The sequence below is a fragment of the Scardinius erythrophthalmus genome, assembly GCF_964197995.2.
Source record: "Scardinius erythrophthalmus genome assembly, chromosome: 15".
Classification (NCBI taxonomy): domain Eukaryota; kingdom Metazoa; phylum Chordata; class Actinopteri; order Cypriniformes; family Leuciscidae; genus Scardinius; species Scardinius erythrophthalmus.
The window spans coordinates 21,387,655-21,405,562 of NC_138235.1; the positions used below are offsets into that span (position 1 = coordinate 21,387,655).

Below are 17,908 nucleotides of genomic sequence, written 5' to 3' on the forward strand. Positions count from 1 at the left end.
TTTAATACATGTAACTTAGCCTTAATGTAACTAAAAATACTATTAATACAGTATAATATATAATATAATATAATTTAAAATAAAAGAAATACATTTAAATCTATTTAAAATAAAATGAAGAAATACATCTTCTTTCCTTCCCATACCCACTAACATTTCCCTTAGTTTCAGATAACGTAAGCTAGCCAAACTGAGCCAATTCTGGCCTGGTTGCAAAGTAGTTGTAGAGTTTTTGACAGCATCAATAATAATGTATACGATGGGCTACATTATTTAAATGTTCTACTAGCCTAAAAATGTTAGACGAGCTTTCTTCCAACTTACGTTCTCCATCATCACGACGTGTGTTCGCGCGATGTTGTTGGTTACCTAGTAACGAACGTACGGTGGCCGAGAATGTTCCGACAACTTCCGTGTGTTCGCGCATAGACATCATCATGTAATATCTATGTGTTCGCGCATCTATGTTGACTATTAATGAACGCAATCTGGCCGAGATACGTTTGTATCACTTTGTGTGCCTGCGCCTCGTATACAACGTTATATATAAAGCTTGTAGGACAACTTGGTTGGCATTGCCTTTTCAGCGTGAGAAATACACAGTGTGGCGTGTGAGCGTGTGAACTGGTTGAATTGCGTGTGTCTCACGGCCAATGCGTGAGACTTGAGAACCCTGCGAACTAATTAGAACCGAATACCCCCCCCCCCCCCCCCCCGTTGGAGATTTCTTGACTCCCGGAAATGACTTTGTGCAGGTTGGGATGTCTGAGACAGGAAATAGAGAGGAAGAGAAGAGAGTGGGGGGATGGTTCAAGTGGACACTTTAGGAGCTGCAGGATGGAGAAAATTTACTTAACACCTCAGTATGAGGGACAAACACACAAAGTGCTAAAAATGTTGTTCAGTACTTCAGATACTGAAGCTCATAGCCGTGTTCTCTGAACAGATGCTGTCAAGGTCACGGTCTGCCCCAAAGCATCGTGCTACCCCTGTACATCACTGCACCCTGTGATTGGTTCATCAGATCACTGCTGTGGTGTATAATAAAGCTGAGATACTGCATTATACCAGCTCTTTACTACTGCATTATAGCCCTGCAGCAGTGAATTATGTGCCTTTACTAGTATTTAATAAATGTTAACAAGTGATTCATATCCTTACCTGACTAGTTTGCAATAAAAAGGCATTTTTAGTCAAGGCCATTTCCTTCTGGTTAGTGCAGATGCTCCAGACATGGTCATGTGGGAATGCAAGTTTATTTCAGCCTGCATTGTGTCTTGATCACACAAAAATATGTCTGTGTATCTTTCTTACCCCTAAATGTAAAAATTTGTTTTATTTATTTTTTCACATTTGTATTCATTTATTTTAAAAAAACATACCGGTAAATAAAAAAATCAGTTTAATATTTTAATGACAGTTCAGACCCTCCCCCAACATTTCCCCTCTTATTCTTATCCCAAACACTGATTCTCTTTTTTTATTCTTCATTTTACAGTAAAATTACTGTAATGCAATGGATGTATGTTTAAATGAATGGCAGTTCTACTAATACCATGATTTATACTTTACAAATTAAATAATATATATTATTTAAATTCTATTTACTGTATATATTATTTTATAGTATATTTTTAGATTTATTTGATATAATGGAAATTGATGGGGGAAATGCTTAATTGAAAACGAGCAAAAAGGTTGCTGGCCGCACACTGAATCAGCAGTTTAGCAAAAAAAACATTTATTTTATGAGTTGCATCGTGTTTACAAGTTTTTAATTCATATGCACTTTGCACTTTTTGCATGATGCAACTCATAAAATAAAAAATGTTTTGCTAGACTACTTCAGTCTGTACTGGATTCAGTGTGCGGCCAGCAACCTTCTTGCTCATTTTCAAATATTCCCTTGGCTCTGCTCATCTGAAGCAAAATTATTTCTTGTCAGTTTGGAGCGCAACAATTTTTTCTTGGAAATTCTTAATTGCCATAAAAATAGTGTTATAATGCTTTTTCTTTTGGAATTGGGGTGAAATATGACCTGGGCATAGTCCACCTTTGCTTCTAGTGACAGGTTGCTTGGATGCCACCAGCTGAAGCCCAGGAAAGCTTAAGCTTGAGTGATTCAGACCTGCTATTAGAACTCAGATGGATTTAAATGACCTTTGTCATTACATGGGTGGATTTGTTTCAACCCTAATGGCAAAGTAACCCAAAGGACAAACGCAACCGCAGCCCAGAGCCTGTGTCGTGTGTGTGTGTGTGTGTGTGTGTGTGTGTGTGTGTGTGTGTGTGTGTGTGTGTGTGTGTGTGTGTGTGTGTGTGTGTGTGTGTGTGTGTGTGTGTGTGTGTGTGTGTGTGTGTGTGTGTGTGTGTGTGTGTGTGTGTGTGTGTGTGTGTGTGTGTGTGTAAATGTGGTAGGGAATGTAGGCCATGTGAAAATGACAGTGTGACTTTGACTGCTTTCCCTCTGGAGGCTAGTGATAGAGGTCAAGTGTAAAAATAAATAATTAGATAATCGTGTGAAGCTCCTACTTTTATTTAATGTTCAGCGAAAGGTGTGATTATCCTGGAGGCTATTAGACATGGATATCACAATATTGCCCTTGTAGCCAACACTTAACCAGCACACGGGAGTCCGTGCTGACGCTATGAGTTTCATTTTGAACTATTTCCATCATTTGACCAAGTACCGTTTAGAAGTTTGGGGTCAGTAAGATTTTTCAAGTCTCTTATACTCACCAAGGCTATATTTATTTGATAAAAAATACAGAAAAAAAAAGGTAATTGTGAAATATTAATATGCTGATTTGGTACTATTTTTTACAGTCTATGTTTGGTACTCAAGAAACATTTCTTATCATTATCAGTCTTAAAAAAAGCTGTGCTGCTATTGTACATTTTTGCAGGATTTTTTGATAATGCTATAAAAATTCGAATAAATGTTCTGTTCATGTCATTACTGTCACTTTTGATCAATTGGTAACACTTTACAATAAGGTTTTGTTAGTTAACATTAACTACTTTAGTTAACATGAATTAAGAATGAACAAGACATCTACAGCATTTTTTAATCTAATCTAAATTAATGTTAATTTCTACATTTACTTATACATTATTAAGATCAAAAGTTGTGTTTGTTACCATTAGTTAATGCACTGTGAATTAATATGAACAAACAATGAATGACTGTATTTTTATCAACTAACATTAACAAAGATTAATGAATACTGTAAAATATGTTTTGTTAATTGTTAGTTCATGTTAGTTAATACATTAACTAATGTTAATTCATTAAAAATAATTGTAAATGTAATGCATCCTTGCAGAATAAAAGTATACATTTCTTAAAAACAAAAAACATTACTGAGCCCAAACCGTTTGAACAGGTATACTGCAGTAGTGTAATGGTGCTGAAAAAAGTTTGGTTACACTTTATTTTAAGGTGTCCTTGTTAAAGTGTAATTATAGATTTTAGTACTGAGTGATATTAATTAATTAATTAATTAATTACATGGACTAACAATAGGGTTAGGGTTTGGTTTAGGTTTAGTTGCGTGTAATTTTATGCATAATTTATAGTTGTTACTACAGTAAGTACATGTAACGTGTAGCAGTGACACTGTAAAATAAATGTTACCAAACGTTCCCCACACAGATTTTGCTCATGTTGCGAATCTTGTAAATTTGTCATACTGACCAGCTGAAAGCTGCTTGATATGAAAGTGACTTTATACATTTCTACACTATTGGACAATGGACCTGTTTAAAATTCAGCTAATGTGATGCACCTTAAAAATGCAAAAACATATTTTTTAAAAAAGCAAAAGTGTTTATTATGGCTGGTAAAAATTAGCTTTTAGTATTTAGAATTAGATGTTTTTAAAAACAATAGAAGTCTATGTTCATATTTTTTTAGCTGAGTAAACGTGTGTGTGTGTGTGTGTGTGTGTGTGTGTGTGTGTGTGTGTGTGTGTATGTGTACATGTGATGTTTCTTTGGCTGCGCCAGAATGCGTGTCAACAGACGCATGCTCTAATACATGCAATACACACAACATCGGCAAATCTGTCAGTGTTAAATGCCGTATCAACCCTCTCTTTACCGCTTCTCTCATATTCTAACCTCCCTTCATCATCACCTCCTCTCCTCATATCTTCTTTTCACACCAGTGCTGTGTTCACGGAATCTCTCTCTTCTTGTCCTTCAGACAGCAAACGTCTCTCATCTGCTCTGAACTCTCTCAGCATTTACTTACTTACAGAGATGCCCAACAGCAGCAGGTACAGTCATCAAAAGCAGAACAAGTGAGTGTTGATCCATGTTTTTCAGCAGGAAACCCTCACTGATGCTCAAATAGAAAGTCTGAAGCCCCCCCCATCAAAGTTGCCACTCACTCAGAGTTCTTTGTGTTGGTACCACGATTCAAACCCAAAAGTACAATTTGGGGGAAAAAAGCTGGATGCGGTGGTGTAATTGCATTCGGGTTTGGACCAAGCAGTCGAATCTAGTGTGAAAACAGCCTTATAGCACACTATGTGACTCAGAGAAGCAGCAGGCTGAAAAAAAGCTTCACAAAAATAAGTGTTATGGTCATCTAGTTGCTTTTTGAGAGAATACCGCGATTGTGTGCATGTGGGACTGAATTTCCAAAGAGCTCTTTTTTGTAGAGTGCAACAGTAACTGGCCTTTTTTTCAGCTGCCTTGGTTCTGAAAGGATTCTTGCCATTCATTTCCTCAATAGGATTTTTAAAAAGTACCTTAATAAAAGTTAGAATAGAGAGTTCTAACTCTAGCTCTAACTTTTTATCTGAAGCAATAAAAAAAAAAAAAATCATCTGTAAAAATGATCATATACAGTAATTACATTATCTGCAATGCTTCATGGGAGTAGGCGGTCATCTGCATGGTATCAGTGGCTTCACTGATTGGTTGCGCTCATTTTGGGATTATAGATGGTTCTTTCACTAGAAATTTGACTATTAAAATACTACTACTTGCTAAATGTCCTCAGAGCTCATGTCTACTGTATGTTAAAATGTTTATGTTAATAATAATTTTCTCTAAATGAATGGATTTTTTTTGCTACTTTTTATAAATAATTTGTTTTGATATTCTCCACGCTTTTCCCATCCACATGGCTATCACATGCACTATGTACATTCACACAATCATAGCATGCCCTCCTGAAACTCTAAAGCAGCGTTGTGTTCGCCAGCCGAGTTGACACGTTTGAATGAAAGGCAGGAGAGGAGAAGGTTCATTAATGCTGTCAGGTCATTCTCTCTGGTTTCAGCAGGTCACCGATACTTATCTGATTCAACCGTCCGACCGGGCAGCTATAGACAGATATCCCACCCATACTGAAGAGTGCAGCTATTTCCAATAAACTAGCCTGTCAGTCTTCTGACGCACCATGTGCAGAGATATACAGACGTGAAGTCATTTGAAACAGACGGTCGTCTACTTCTGAGGATTGAAAAAAAGATGACTGTGTCCCCCCAACATAAGCCTACAAGGCAATAAAGAGACTGTGTGGGAGAGACAGAGAGAAACCAAGGGCGATAATCACATGATCACCTAATGGAAATGTTATTAAAAATGCAAGGCCATTAACATATGACATTTCCCAGTGTGTGTTCTATTTGATTATGAGTATGTTTGTCGAGTTAATCTGGAGGACCCAGAGCGAGATAGCGAGGCACGGAGGGGAGAAATAGGGAAGGAGCTGGCCGATAAAATCTGAAGGCCTCTTCAGATGAATCATACAAAAGAAGAGAGCATGAAGAACGGACCAGTGTTCTCCTCCCCCCTCTTTTACACACATGATCAGGCATCCCCCCTCTCCCATAATGACTCCACGTGGGGGCAGCGGCTGATAAAGATGCATTTGTAGATAAAAGATGGGAAGGAGGGAATGTGAAAATGTCCCGAAGATCCCTCTGTCAAGATAAATAGGCCTATATAGTCTTTTTAGAGTATAAATATCCCTCCGGGTCTCAAGCTGTTTGGAAAGCATACTACCGCACTACTCGTACTATTTCAGCATTATGCAGTTCTAATTTTCAGTATGTGTAGAATGCCTATCTGACATACTACTGTATTTTAGACAAATATGCATTACACAACATAGCATATTGTGTAGAAGACTGTATCCCACAATGCAACTCACCAAACTTAACATTCCAAATCCAGTGTGAATTTTTTTTTTGGGCTGATACCGACAGAAGATAATACTTCTTTTTTTTTTATATATAGTTTGTATTCGACAAGTGAATATGAAATATTCCTTTTGAATTCTGCTATAGAATAAAGTAAACAAAGCCAGTACCATTATTAAAGGATGGTGTACTTAAAGAAATTAACTCATTCTTAACTTGTTTTTTTATATGTGCACAGCAACTCGCATCAACGTGCTCTTAAAGGAAAGGCGCTCGTCAAGAGATGGTGCTCAAACGGTTAACTCTTTGCCATAATCTATTGCTATGTCTTTAAGTTAGCACTCTATAATGACTTAAATCTTAAATAGGTGCAAACATGTCCAAAAATGGTCAATAAATATTTAATATCAACCAAAACTGGTTAAAAAAGGTTGTCAACTAATATGGCCGATATATTGTGCACCTCTGCAAATGAATTTGAATGAATTTTTCTACTACTTATCTTTTATAACTCATCCTGCACTTTACACACTACTAGGCAATACAGCATACTGAGGTGTTTGCAGTAGGCAGTGTGTGTGCTAGCAGTTCATTCTTTGCCATTGTGTGCAGTTTGTGTGTGTTGGGGTGCTCTACTGAAGGCCTCATTTTCTGACAGAGGACGCTTTCCACTGAGCCAAGGCCAGAGGTTGCTTAATTATTAACTGCCACCCCTCAACGCCACCCTCAAATAACAAGGGTTTGAATTAATTATTACACTTATAGGTTTGTGCCCATGACCGATGGCTAACAATGTGTTTTGTTTGCAGGAATGACAGCCTGCTGTGATTTTAGCACATGTGCATGTTCGTTATCTCTGGGCAATTAGATTGACTCCTAATCATATGGTTGCTTTACTTTTAATGAGGTGTGCATGTGTGTGCTGTGAACTCCTAGATACAATCAGGGATGATGAGGTGGTGCACTTCACCATGCACAAAACGCACGCCCCGTCGCCTATTCCAGCACGCTCAGCGTTTCAAGCCTAGGTGTGAGGGCTCTGAAAGAGTGTTTGTGTAAGCACCCTCTCGCAGGGGCCGTGCACCTCTCCCTGATTGTTTTATGGGGAGTGGGTAGGGTACATTTCAGAGAAACCGTGTAAAGGTTGCTCCATAAATCTCCAAAATGCCCCTGAAATTTGGACCCGGTGCTATCAGTTCCTTCTGCTTTTACTGGAGGGTGAATAAAACACCCTATTGGAGGAAGGAGATAAGATAAACTATTATAAAAGGGGCACTCCATCGTGCCTGTTTGCTCTTCTAAATTTAAAGCAGGTGTGTTCGTGGCACCCAGTGACCTTGGTTCTATTGGCACAGGGAAAAAGTGACAAACATGGGTGTTACCTCAGGAGAGATTGAGTAATGTAACCCTTCACTTAAAGGAACAGTTCACCCAAAAATGAAAGTTTTGTCATCATTTATTCACCATCATAATAATCCATTATTTATCTGCTTTAATATACAGTGTTGATATAATTTTCTTAACCATAACATAAAAAATTAACACATATCGGCCAATACATATCAACATATTGCACATGTGCTAATGCTTAACTCAAGAAAAAGCTAACCAAGGATACAGTGTGTGAGCCTTATTAAATGAAATAATTTAAATATTGAAATATTTACACAAAAGTGTAGAATAAAAAAAAAATCATATTTAAAAAAAAAAAAAAAAAAAACGTTTTTCATAACTAAAACTTTTTCAAGGGACATCTTTGTCACCAGATTTTGAGAATGATCTAGCCACATTCTCCTTTATGGAAAAGAGCACCATGGAAAATCTTCAGTAAACCATATTTTGTGTTCCACATAAGAAATAAACTTCGTCAAATAAATGATAACAGAATTATCATTTTGGGGTGAACTATTGCATTAATATGTACACCAAGTGCTTTTGGAAATATAGCAGGCCGTATGAAGAGGCGAATCAGCTTTAGAAAACAGCACCAAGTGTCGAACTTTGGCACATTTTCTGTGTTAATATTAGTGTTATGTAGCTCTAGAGGGGGATCCATTAGGAAGTGTTATGAAAGGGACAGATGTGAGATTGAGGGATAGAGGAGAGGCGGGATAACATGGGATCACCCAGCTGTTGAATACAAACAGACGTGAGTTTAGCACAGATGTTTAAAGGGTTGTTAGATGTAAGCCCCACCACACCCACCAACTATCCTCATCCTAAGCAGGCCAGAGGATCAGCCGTACGGGTCTGTACATTATACTCGCCCTCTCTGTATCTCTCTTTCACTGCTACTGAAAACCCTCTTATTAATGTTAATGAGGCCTGCGCCCAGGCTTTTACACATTTAACCCTCGTCCGGTTCAATCAGTAATCTCATGGATGCTTAGCAAGTGCTACACAAACAAGACTCTTAATATTGTACAGAATGTGTTGCAAGTTTGGGATCAGTAAAAACAGTTATATTAAATTGTAATGTCATAATATTGCTATTTTTTCCTGTATTTTAAATTTGAATAAATTCTGCATTGGTGAGCAAAAGAGACTTTCAAAACCATTAAAAAATCTTACCAACCTCAAACTTTTGAACGGTGGGGTATATATCCTCTTATACTGTAAGACCAAGCGGCAGCCTCCCTGTCTCTCTCTTGAAACCAACACGGAAGTGAATTCAATAGTAATTCATCGACTGGCCGCTTAAGGCTGGATGCAGAAGTGAGTCAAACCTGTATCTCCCCCATGTTAAAATGCCCAACTTTACAGCAGAAAAAAACCCGTTTACAGCCTGGTGCAAAAAGTGGCTTTTGTCTATATAGCTTATTTTTCCCTTCATGACAACTGTGAGGGGGGTGAATTTTTTTATAACTCATCCGTTTAAATTATATTAAGCCTTAAAATTTCTGCATAATTAAGGGTGTACACTTTAGAGTGACGGGTGGATTCCCGCTGCTGTGGTCATTAGTCATCATTAACCATTTGTCAGCTGTCTGTTAGTCTGTCATGTTACCTCAGTTCATTGTCTGACTGTAAAAATAAATAAATTCGGGAGTGACGCGCTGCCAAGATGGCGACGTTCGGCCACGCCCACTTTAGGCTTCAAAAACGGTCTTCTTGAAATCTACGGGTGACGTCACGGACACTACGTCCATATTTTTTTACAGTCTATGTGTAAGACGATATAAACTAGATGTACCGCATCGCGGTACAAAATATGACCGCCGCTCAGGCCTGCACTGGCTTTCCACAAAAATAAATGACGTTGAGTAATTTGGCTGTATTGCATGTTTATGTATATACCTAAAAAAAGTAGTAGTATGTGCATGTCTGTCTGTGTGTGTATGTGTGTGTGTTTGTGTATGTGTGTGTCTTTGTATGTGTGTGTCTGTGCGTGTATGTATGTGTGCGTACATGTGTGCGCGTGTGTGTTTGTGTGTGTGTGTCTGTGCATGTGGATTTGTATGTGTGTGTATGGGTGTGTGTCTGTGCGTGTGGATGTCAGTGTGTGTGCATGCTTGTGTTTGTTTGTATTCCTGCATGTGTGTGTGTGACAGTATCATCCTAAACCAGCAACCCTTCGCTCAACAGCACCATCTACAGGCCGATGAGTGTACAGTCACTAAATGTGCACATAAATGAATTTATTTTATACCCCCCCATGGATGAAATTCTACGAAACTTAGCAGAGGATACCCCCAGAGGATGTCAAGTTAATCATACACATGAAATATGGTGCAGTTCTGAACATCTCCACTGAAGATAGGGGCGATTAAAGCAGAATAATATTGCATTTTCATTTTTTATGGGAGGGGCGCAAATCACAAATGAGTGATTATGGGCTAGGTTGATGTGGGCCCTTAAGAGCAACATACCATAAAAATTTCTTCATCCTCAGTGCCACGGTTCAGGTAGTTATTTAGGAAAAACTGCATTTTTGGGTTTGGGGGGGGGGGGGATAGTGGCCCCCGGGGACCAAATGAAATTTTTCCTTAGAAGTCTAGTGGGGCTACATGCCCACCAAATTTCATGTTCCCCGGTGTTTCGGTGTCCCTGGTATCGTTGACGAAAAATTTACGGGGGCCCCAGCGCGGGGGGGGGGGGGGAGTGGCCCCCGGGGACCAAACAAAATTTTTCCGTAAAAGTCTAATAGACCAACATACCATAAAAATTTCTACATCCTCGGTGCCACGGTTCAGGTAGTTATTTAGGAAAAACTGCATTTTTTTGGGTTTGGGGGGGCCCAGCGCGGGGGGGAGTGGCCCCCGGGGACCAAACGAAAATTTTCCTTAGAAGTCTAGTGGGGCTACATGCCCACCAAATTTCATGTTCCCCGGTGCTTCGGTGTCCCTGGTATCGTTGACGAAAAATTCAGTAAGGTGACGAAAAAAAAAAAAAAAAAAACTTTGACAATCCCTATATGACCGCTTTCGCTAGCTACGCTAGCGGCGGTCATAATAAGACATATTTCTGATATGTAAATGCTCATGTCCTTCATTTTTATGCATGTATATTTCAGTTATCTAACGTTCACTTAAAGTTAATCTTTAAAAACGCTCATAAGTTAATCACTATTACATGTAATCTTCGGCAAATTATAGTATAATGTTGTGATGCTTAAATTCACTTGTAGCATGTAAAATGATTGGTTTTAGTGTTCTTTTATTTATTTAATTAGACTGAAGTGTATAATACTATTAAATTAATTAATATCATTAAAATAATAATCTGCGTCTGGCCTTGTATTTTAATGTATGTACATCCATAGACTTTTCTGGAGATTTTGAGGGTAGTGAACATTAAAGCAAAAAGCATGCTAACATGCTAAAAAGTTGCTTCTCAAAATGAGAAATTTAGATAAACTAATCCACCTCTCTACCACTTTGTTCACAGTGTGTGAATCAGTTTCCCTGCCCGCTGTGTGTGGAATCTTTAGCTACATCAGCGTCAGTGTTTAAAGTCAGATACTGATAATGATGTGAGAGGACACATAACATACAAAGACTAATGCCGGTGAAATCCTCTTTCAGATCACCATCCAATGTAATGCCTCATCATGTATCTGTTGTAACAGCAAACCTATTAGTCATACAGGATTAAACTGTAGTCTGTAGGTAAACTTACACCGCGTACACTGTTCGTTGATACGCTTCAGTCAATAGCAGTCATCAGGATCCCTTCCTCTTTTCCAGAGAACTTCCTGTTTTTTCCACAAGTGCTGCATAAGTACTGATATCTTAGACCTTTCTCCCTCAGCGCTTGCACATTAGTGCAAGTGGGTTGGTCTGTAATTCTGCCCCCTACCCGCTGAGATGATTGGACATTGTTTTGTGCTGAAGGGAAATTAGATCAGATAATGCTTGCCCACAATTTTGCTTCTGACCCACAGCTGATGCACACACGTGTACAATGAATGAAGTCTGAAACGATTGCAGCAGGGCATGCAGATTTCATCCAGTCAATGATGTGAACTTTATTTTGAATATAAGCAACCGATTAAAATTCTTATCGTTAAATAAATTCATGATTCCACTTTAGTTTAGCTTGTAAGTGAAGACCCGCTTCGGCAGATACACCTGATTAACCATCACAGTCATGCCGTTTCCACGTTTCATTTGTAACAATTAATGATGTCTCCTGCCCCGAGCTTAGAAGGAAAAAACACTTGACTACCTTAAATGTCTCTGCTTATCTTGGATGATCAAAGCTAATGTTTAGAGAGATGTACCTACCTGTATTAAAGCTGCTGTACTAGCATAATAAACTACATAAAAAAAAAAATCATGATATAGCTTTAATGATAAAAGAAGATGGCAATTACAATAGCAAGTCTTTGGATGTCTCTTCTATCAGTAGCTGCGCAGGGATTGTCCTCTTAAACCGACAGTGGAAGCTTAGCCTCAAAAACTAAATGGTCTAATGATATTAGCACTAATTATAAAACTGCTACTAAATTTGCCCATGGCTGAATGGATTGGGGTTGCTCTTCCTAAACTGCAATGTGATTTTGTGGAATAGACTAAAAATTGCCACTCAAAAACTCTTGAAAAATATCCAAAACAAAAGCGAGAAGTAGGAAGCGAGATGTAGTGGACAAACTTGCATTTCTGCAGTACTTTATTTATTTTTTCTAATATTTGAATGTTATTTTAATATTATTTAAATACAGGACTGAAAATAATAATAATACATTTGTTTCTTGCTGGTAAATATGACTTTGCACTGGTGATTATGTGCATGTGTAATACTACTGTTCATAAGTTTACGCTGGGTAAGTTTCTTTTAATGTCTCATGATCACCATGGCTGAATTTATTTGATAAAAAAATACAGTAAGAACTATACAGTAATATTGTGATTTTTAAAAAAGATTTTTTATATATATAATTTAAAATGACTTTTCTATTTGAATGTATTTTAAAATGTAATTATTCCTGTATTTTCAGCTTCATCGTCCTTCAGTGTCACATGATCTTTTAGAAATCGTTCAAATATGCTATTTTGCTGCTCACGACATTTCGTATTATTATAAATGTTTAAAAAAAAAAACACTGTGCTGCTCAATATTTTTGTGGAAACCGTTATACATTTTTTCCAGGATTCTTTGATGAACAAAAAAACAAAGTTCAGAAGAACAGCATTTATTTGAAATAGATATCTGTAACAACATAAATGTCTTCACTGTCACTTTTGATCAATTTAATGCATCCTTGCAGAATAAAAAAATCTTACTGAACCTAAACTTTTAAACAGTAGTGTAACTTGAACTTACATTATTTCTGACTCATGAAAGATCAGCTATAGGAGTGTGATTGTTATTATTTTTATTATTCAAACTAAAATATTTCCTGTTATAACAGAGACTGAATTTGTGCTAGCACATTTAAAAACTAAACGCATAACTTCCCATAGCCTGTATCCAAATGTCATGTTTTCGGGGTTAACAGCTGACTGCACTGTGCAGTGCCGTGAAGATACAAAGCTGGCTAGTAAAAACACAAGGTCTCTCTAAACAGCAGCTCTGTTTATTGCCCTGTAGACTTTTCTGTTCCTCACAATGTCACAATGCCATTTTCATTTTCACCTTCACGGTTCCCCTCCCTTTCTCCCCTCTGTCCTGATCCCCCACAGTTTATCTCCTGTGTAGCCTTGAGGAGGAGGCCGTTTGGATCCTATGTGTCTGTCTGTGTTTCAGGGTTATGACTTGGTTCCAGAGCCGATCCTGACCTCCCTGGGGCCCTAAGCAAAATTCTGTTAAGGGGCCGTCCTACCTGACCCATGAGCCATGTAAACCATTTGCCATTGCCACACAGTCACACCTGACACCCCAGTGCACAATGAAAAATGTAAAATGAAAATGCAATTCCTGATATCAGAAATAGACATTGTTACTAGAAAAAGTACATTCTTAATATCAAGAAGTAACATTTTAAATAATCAAAAATGCATCCTGTGAATAATTAAAAGCTAAAATGGCTTACCATAGCATGTCACTGTGTTTTAAATGATAAAAGCAAAAAAAAAAAAAGCATCTTTTGCAGCGATTTTTGTATGAGCATATCAGTGAACACCCCTGACCACTCTGTGAGTTTCATCTCTTTGTAAACGAAAGTTTAATGCGTTTTAGGAAGGATATGTTCGAGTGCACCTATGCAGCCATTCTATAGGTGGGGGGGAAAGCGAAATAAACCTAAAATTCTCAGGACAGCAGCATGTGTCAAAATTTTAATCTTAACCGTTCTATTTCATCAGAAACGATCTGTAAACAGGGCTTTAAGTGTAAAATACCGAACTTGTCCTTTAAAATTTTAAACCAGCGGTTGGGTTTGTCCAAACATGTGTTGAAACAACCCAGCATTTTTTTGTGTTTTTAGTGTTTATTCCTACTGTATATAGTGGGTTGTAATCAGACATTGAGGGGGTCTCTTGGCAGTTCATCAATATGGTGTTTTCATAATTGCTTCTTACACATTGCTTTCTATTCTATTTACCAATAAAGTGAAAATTGTTTTTGTACAAATTCAAAGTCCAAAGTAGCAAGTACTTAATAGTACAAGTAAAAGTAAAGTGGCAAAAACATGCAAACTGAAGTATGGACCCATCACGGCAGCATGCATTAGTCATTCAAGAAACTTGTGATTTGTTCAGATATAGTTGTATTAGTTAGTATAATATTCCAGTTGCGCAGTCAAATTCAAATAATGGGCTACTGCTTGTGTTCTCTTCTATCCACCCCTCAGCAGCACCCCTCCTCCTCCTCTCCTCCCCCATCACCATCCCTGTGATGCGGCACTGCCCCATCAGCACGCCTACCCAACGACTGTGCCAAAATCACACATTCACAAAGCACAGCATCCTGTCTCAAAAGCAGGACTCTGACCAGCCCACCTCATTAGTTTTGTTTTTCCCATCAAAGAGGTGCAGCTCGTCTTTGTGTGTGTGTGTGTGTGTGTGTGTGTGTGCGTCCATAAAACATTATGCTCTCATTCTATTCACTTTTGCACTTGTAATTCTATTCGAATTCTGTGTATTCCCATAAAATCCCACCTGTTCCACCTGCAGTCAGCCTAATATGTAATCCGCTGCATGGTAATTTCCTGAAGACTGAATCAGCCGTGTCGGAGCTCAAATTAAAGATGCATATAGAATGTCCTTTAGAAATGCATCTGGAGACGCAGCCGTCTGCATTATTCTACCCACTCACCGCGGCAAGTCAGACTGGGGCGTTCTCAGCCGACAGGCAGCAGTCTGGAGGGAGGGAGGCACAGCATATGGAGGTGTGGAGGAGTGTTTGTACGCCAAACAAAGAAAATGAGAAACTGTTGTCCACAATGGCACACAGGCTCTGACCTGACCAATAGACAAAGACGGAGAGGATGTGTGTGTTTGTGTCTTAAGACTCGACTATGAAAACGAGTCCTTGGTTTGGGCGATGTTGTCTAGCACTGCCTCGGGCTGGAGCAAGATAGCATTACAGACAGAGAACAAAGGTCGCAAACACATTCTCTCGAATACACCCAAACTTGCCTCGGTTTACCCTTCACTGCCTGTTTTGTGTAGGTAGGTTGTCGATAAGCCGCAGCACCTGTGTGAATGTAAATGAGACTGTTCTCTAATAGAATCCAGAGGCCTTGACTGGCTGTCACAGGTCATAAAGACCTCATAATGACTGCTGGATTGCGGCGGGCTGCAGTAAAGGTGCTATCAGTGTGCTGTTGCTAATGGGTCGCATGGACCCAAAATAACCGCACTGTGCTGTTCCCACATCACTTCTGTTCTGACTCTCAATCACACGCTGAATAAAAAAAACATCTCTGCTCCACAGACTGGGAATATTCACTTTACAGCACTGATGTGGTTGGTCTTTCTTTCTGAATTTCTTTCTTTCTTTCTGAATTTCTTTCTTTCTGCAATTCTTTAATTCTTTCAGATTTTTTTCTTTTTCTGCATTTCTTTCTGAATTTCTTTTAGAATTTCTTTCTGCATTTTTCTTTAATTTTTTTTCTTAAATTAATTTCTTTATGAATTTTTGTGTTTCTTTCTACTTTTTTATTTCTTTCAGGATTTCTTTCTGAATTTCTTTTTTTTTTTTTCATTTCTTTCTACAATTATTTCTTTCTGCATTTGAGCTTAGGGGTGTTATTATTTTTCTAAAGAATTAAACTAGCATTGTTTGCATTGCGCACAATAAAACATTTTTTTTTTTAAATCAATTTACTTTGAATGGTATAGCTGAGACATTTGGCCAGCCATAAGAACCAGAAGATTGCAGAGACTTAGGCTCTATATTGACTTGGACTAGTAAGCAACCACCCAAATTATCTTCAGAAAATGTAAAAGTCGGATTTCTTTTCCTTTTAAATGTCTGTGAAAATATACTTGTGCTTCAAGACAGTCTTGATTATTATCAAAAGAGATGAACAGTACTGCCTTTTATGCAATGGGGATTTGGGGCATAATATTTTCACCTCCATGCGTCTGCAGACAGCCTTTCTGCACGCACACACACAGACACGCTCTTCTCATCCTCCTTGGATGCAATCCATTAAAATGAAAGAGGCTGTTAGTCATTAAGAAAAAGGGAGAGGAGAAGAGGCTTTGTGTCATATGGGTCCAAATAAAAGGCTGCTACCTCTGACTGTGCCTCCTCCTCCGCCACTCTCTTTATCCTCTCCTCCCCCCATCACCATCTCTGGGATGCGGCACTGACCCATCAGCATCCAGCACAAGCTCTAAACAGGAACTCGGGACAGCCTGCCTTGTTTTGGACTCTCCTTCAGCGGTATGCAGCTCATTCTGGCCCTTCAGAAGATTTTGTGCATGTCTGTGCATGTAACATTTGTTGTGAAAAAGCGGAGAAGTTGAAATTATTTCTCAAGTACATGATTGCGGTGATTAGGATTACTGTTCATTCCCGGCGCTGCAGGCTACAGAAACAAGCGAATGAGCATGCTCGCGGGTCGGATAGAGTGGGTGACACAGGGTGAGAGAAAAGGTGTAACGTGCCACTCCCACTCCTACGTATTCGCCGGCCTAATCGCTTCTTAGACTCGCAAAGACGAAAGGAGCCACAGGCTGCGTCTGCACTCTCATGTGACCTCAGAGTTATGTGGGCTGCTCTGACTGCAACTCATCCAAAGCTACTGGTGAACACACACAGTTGTGTGAATTTTAACAGGTTAGGCTGGTGAGTGTGTGCGCGGGGACTTATTTCTGGCATGACATTTAATGAGTGTGCAAAGTAGTTGCTCAGGTATCTAAAGAGCTTCTACCAAGTGTTTGTTTCCTTTATCTCTAGCAGCACTGCTTTGGTCTCATTAGTGCTGTCATGATTATGACATTTTGTCTAGTGATTATTTGTCATACAGATAATTGCACTTAATGATAAAAAAAAGCCTTTTTTCATGTCATTTTAAAGTATAAACTATTTTAAAAATTATTCACAAAGAAGTATTCTCATTGACCATTGAACAGATGTAGCACTGGTGTAGAATGATATGAATTATAACGTGTTAGTATGTTATATTGCTATATACAGTATAATATGTTATGGTTAAAATGTACCTTTTTCATTTTGGTTTACGTATTCTTAGTCTACATTCCATGCAGACTGTTGTTTTTGGGAAAAAATGTTTTGAGCAGCTTGGAATGATTTCTGAAGGAGTGCTTGCTAATGACTGCTGAAAATTTAGCTTTGCCATCACAGAAATAATTACAATTTTTTTTTAATATATTTAAATAGAAAACAGTTGTTGTTTTTTTTTTTTTTTATATTGCTCAATAGTGCAGACTATTCTGTATTTTTGATCAAATAAATGCAGCATGGATTGGAGTTGAAAGTGCACAATATATGTGGTTATTTCAGATGATCGCAATCTGATCAAATAATCATCTCAGAAAATGTAAATGCATCTTGTAAGAGCTCGGGGAGAAGAACGAGAAAAGAACAGAAGTGCAGAAATGGGAGGGGAGAGTGGAGAGGGTTTCTTTATGGCTCTCAGTATGTCGTCTGTTGGCATGTGGGAGGCTGTTCTGGGGGGGGGGGGCCTCTCACCCTTTCAAGGCCACAGAAAGAGACAGATAGAGATGGAGGGAGGGGAGTTAGAGTACTATAATACACTCCAGCAGCTCACCATGCCTACACTACCCTAGGAGAGGATGTGGAAAGGACAGCTGGGGATGGGGCTGGAGAAAAGAGGGTGGTAGGTCATGTGGCTTGATTTGGAAGGAGGGAAGAGGGGAATAAAGGAGAGAGAT

At 38.6% G+C, this 17,908-nt stretch overlaps 1 protein-coding gene across 2 annotated transcripts in view; it reads left to right on the forward strand.

Moving 5' to 3' along the window:
* Positions 1-14,711, forward strand: part of LOC308703783 (nucleolar protein 4-like) — a 73,469-nt gene extending 58,758 nt beyond the window's left edge. For both annotated transcript variants that reach the window (XM_081387693.1, XM_081387692.1), the window contains one exon: positions 14,392-14,711. In XM_081387693.1, the coding sequence (XP_081243819.1) occupies positions 14,392-14,690 (299 nt within the window). In that variant the 3' untranslated portion in view covers positions 14,691-14,711. The remainder of the gene's footprint in view (positions 1-14,391) is intronic.
* Positions 14,712-17,908: the final 3,197 nt, after the last annotated feature.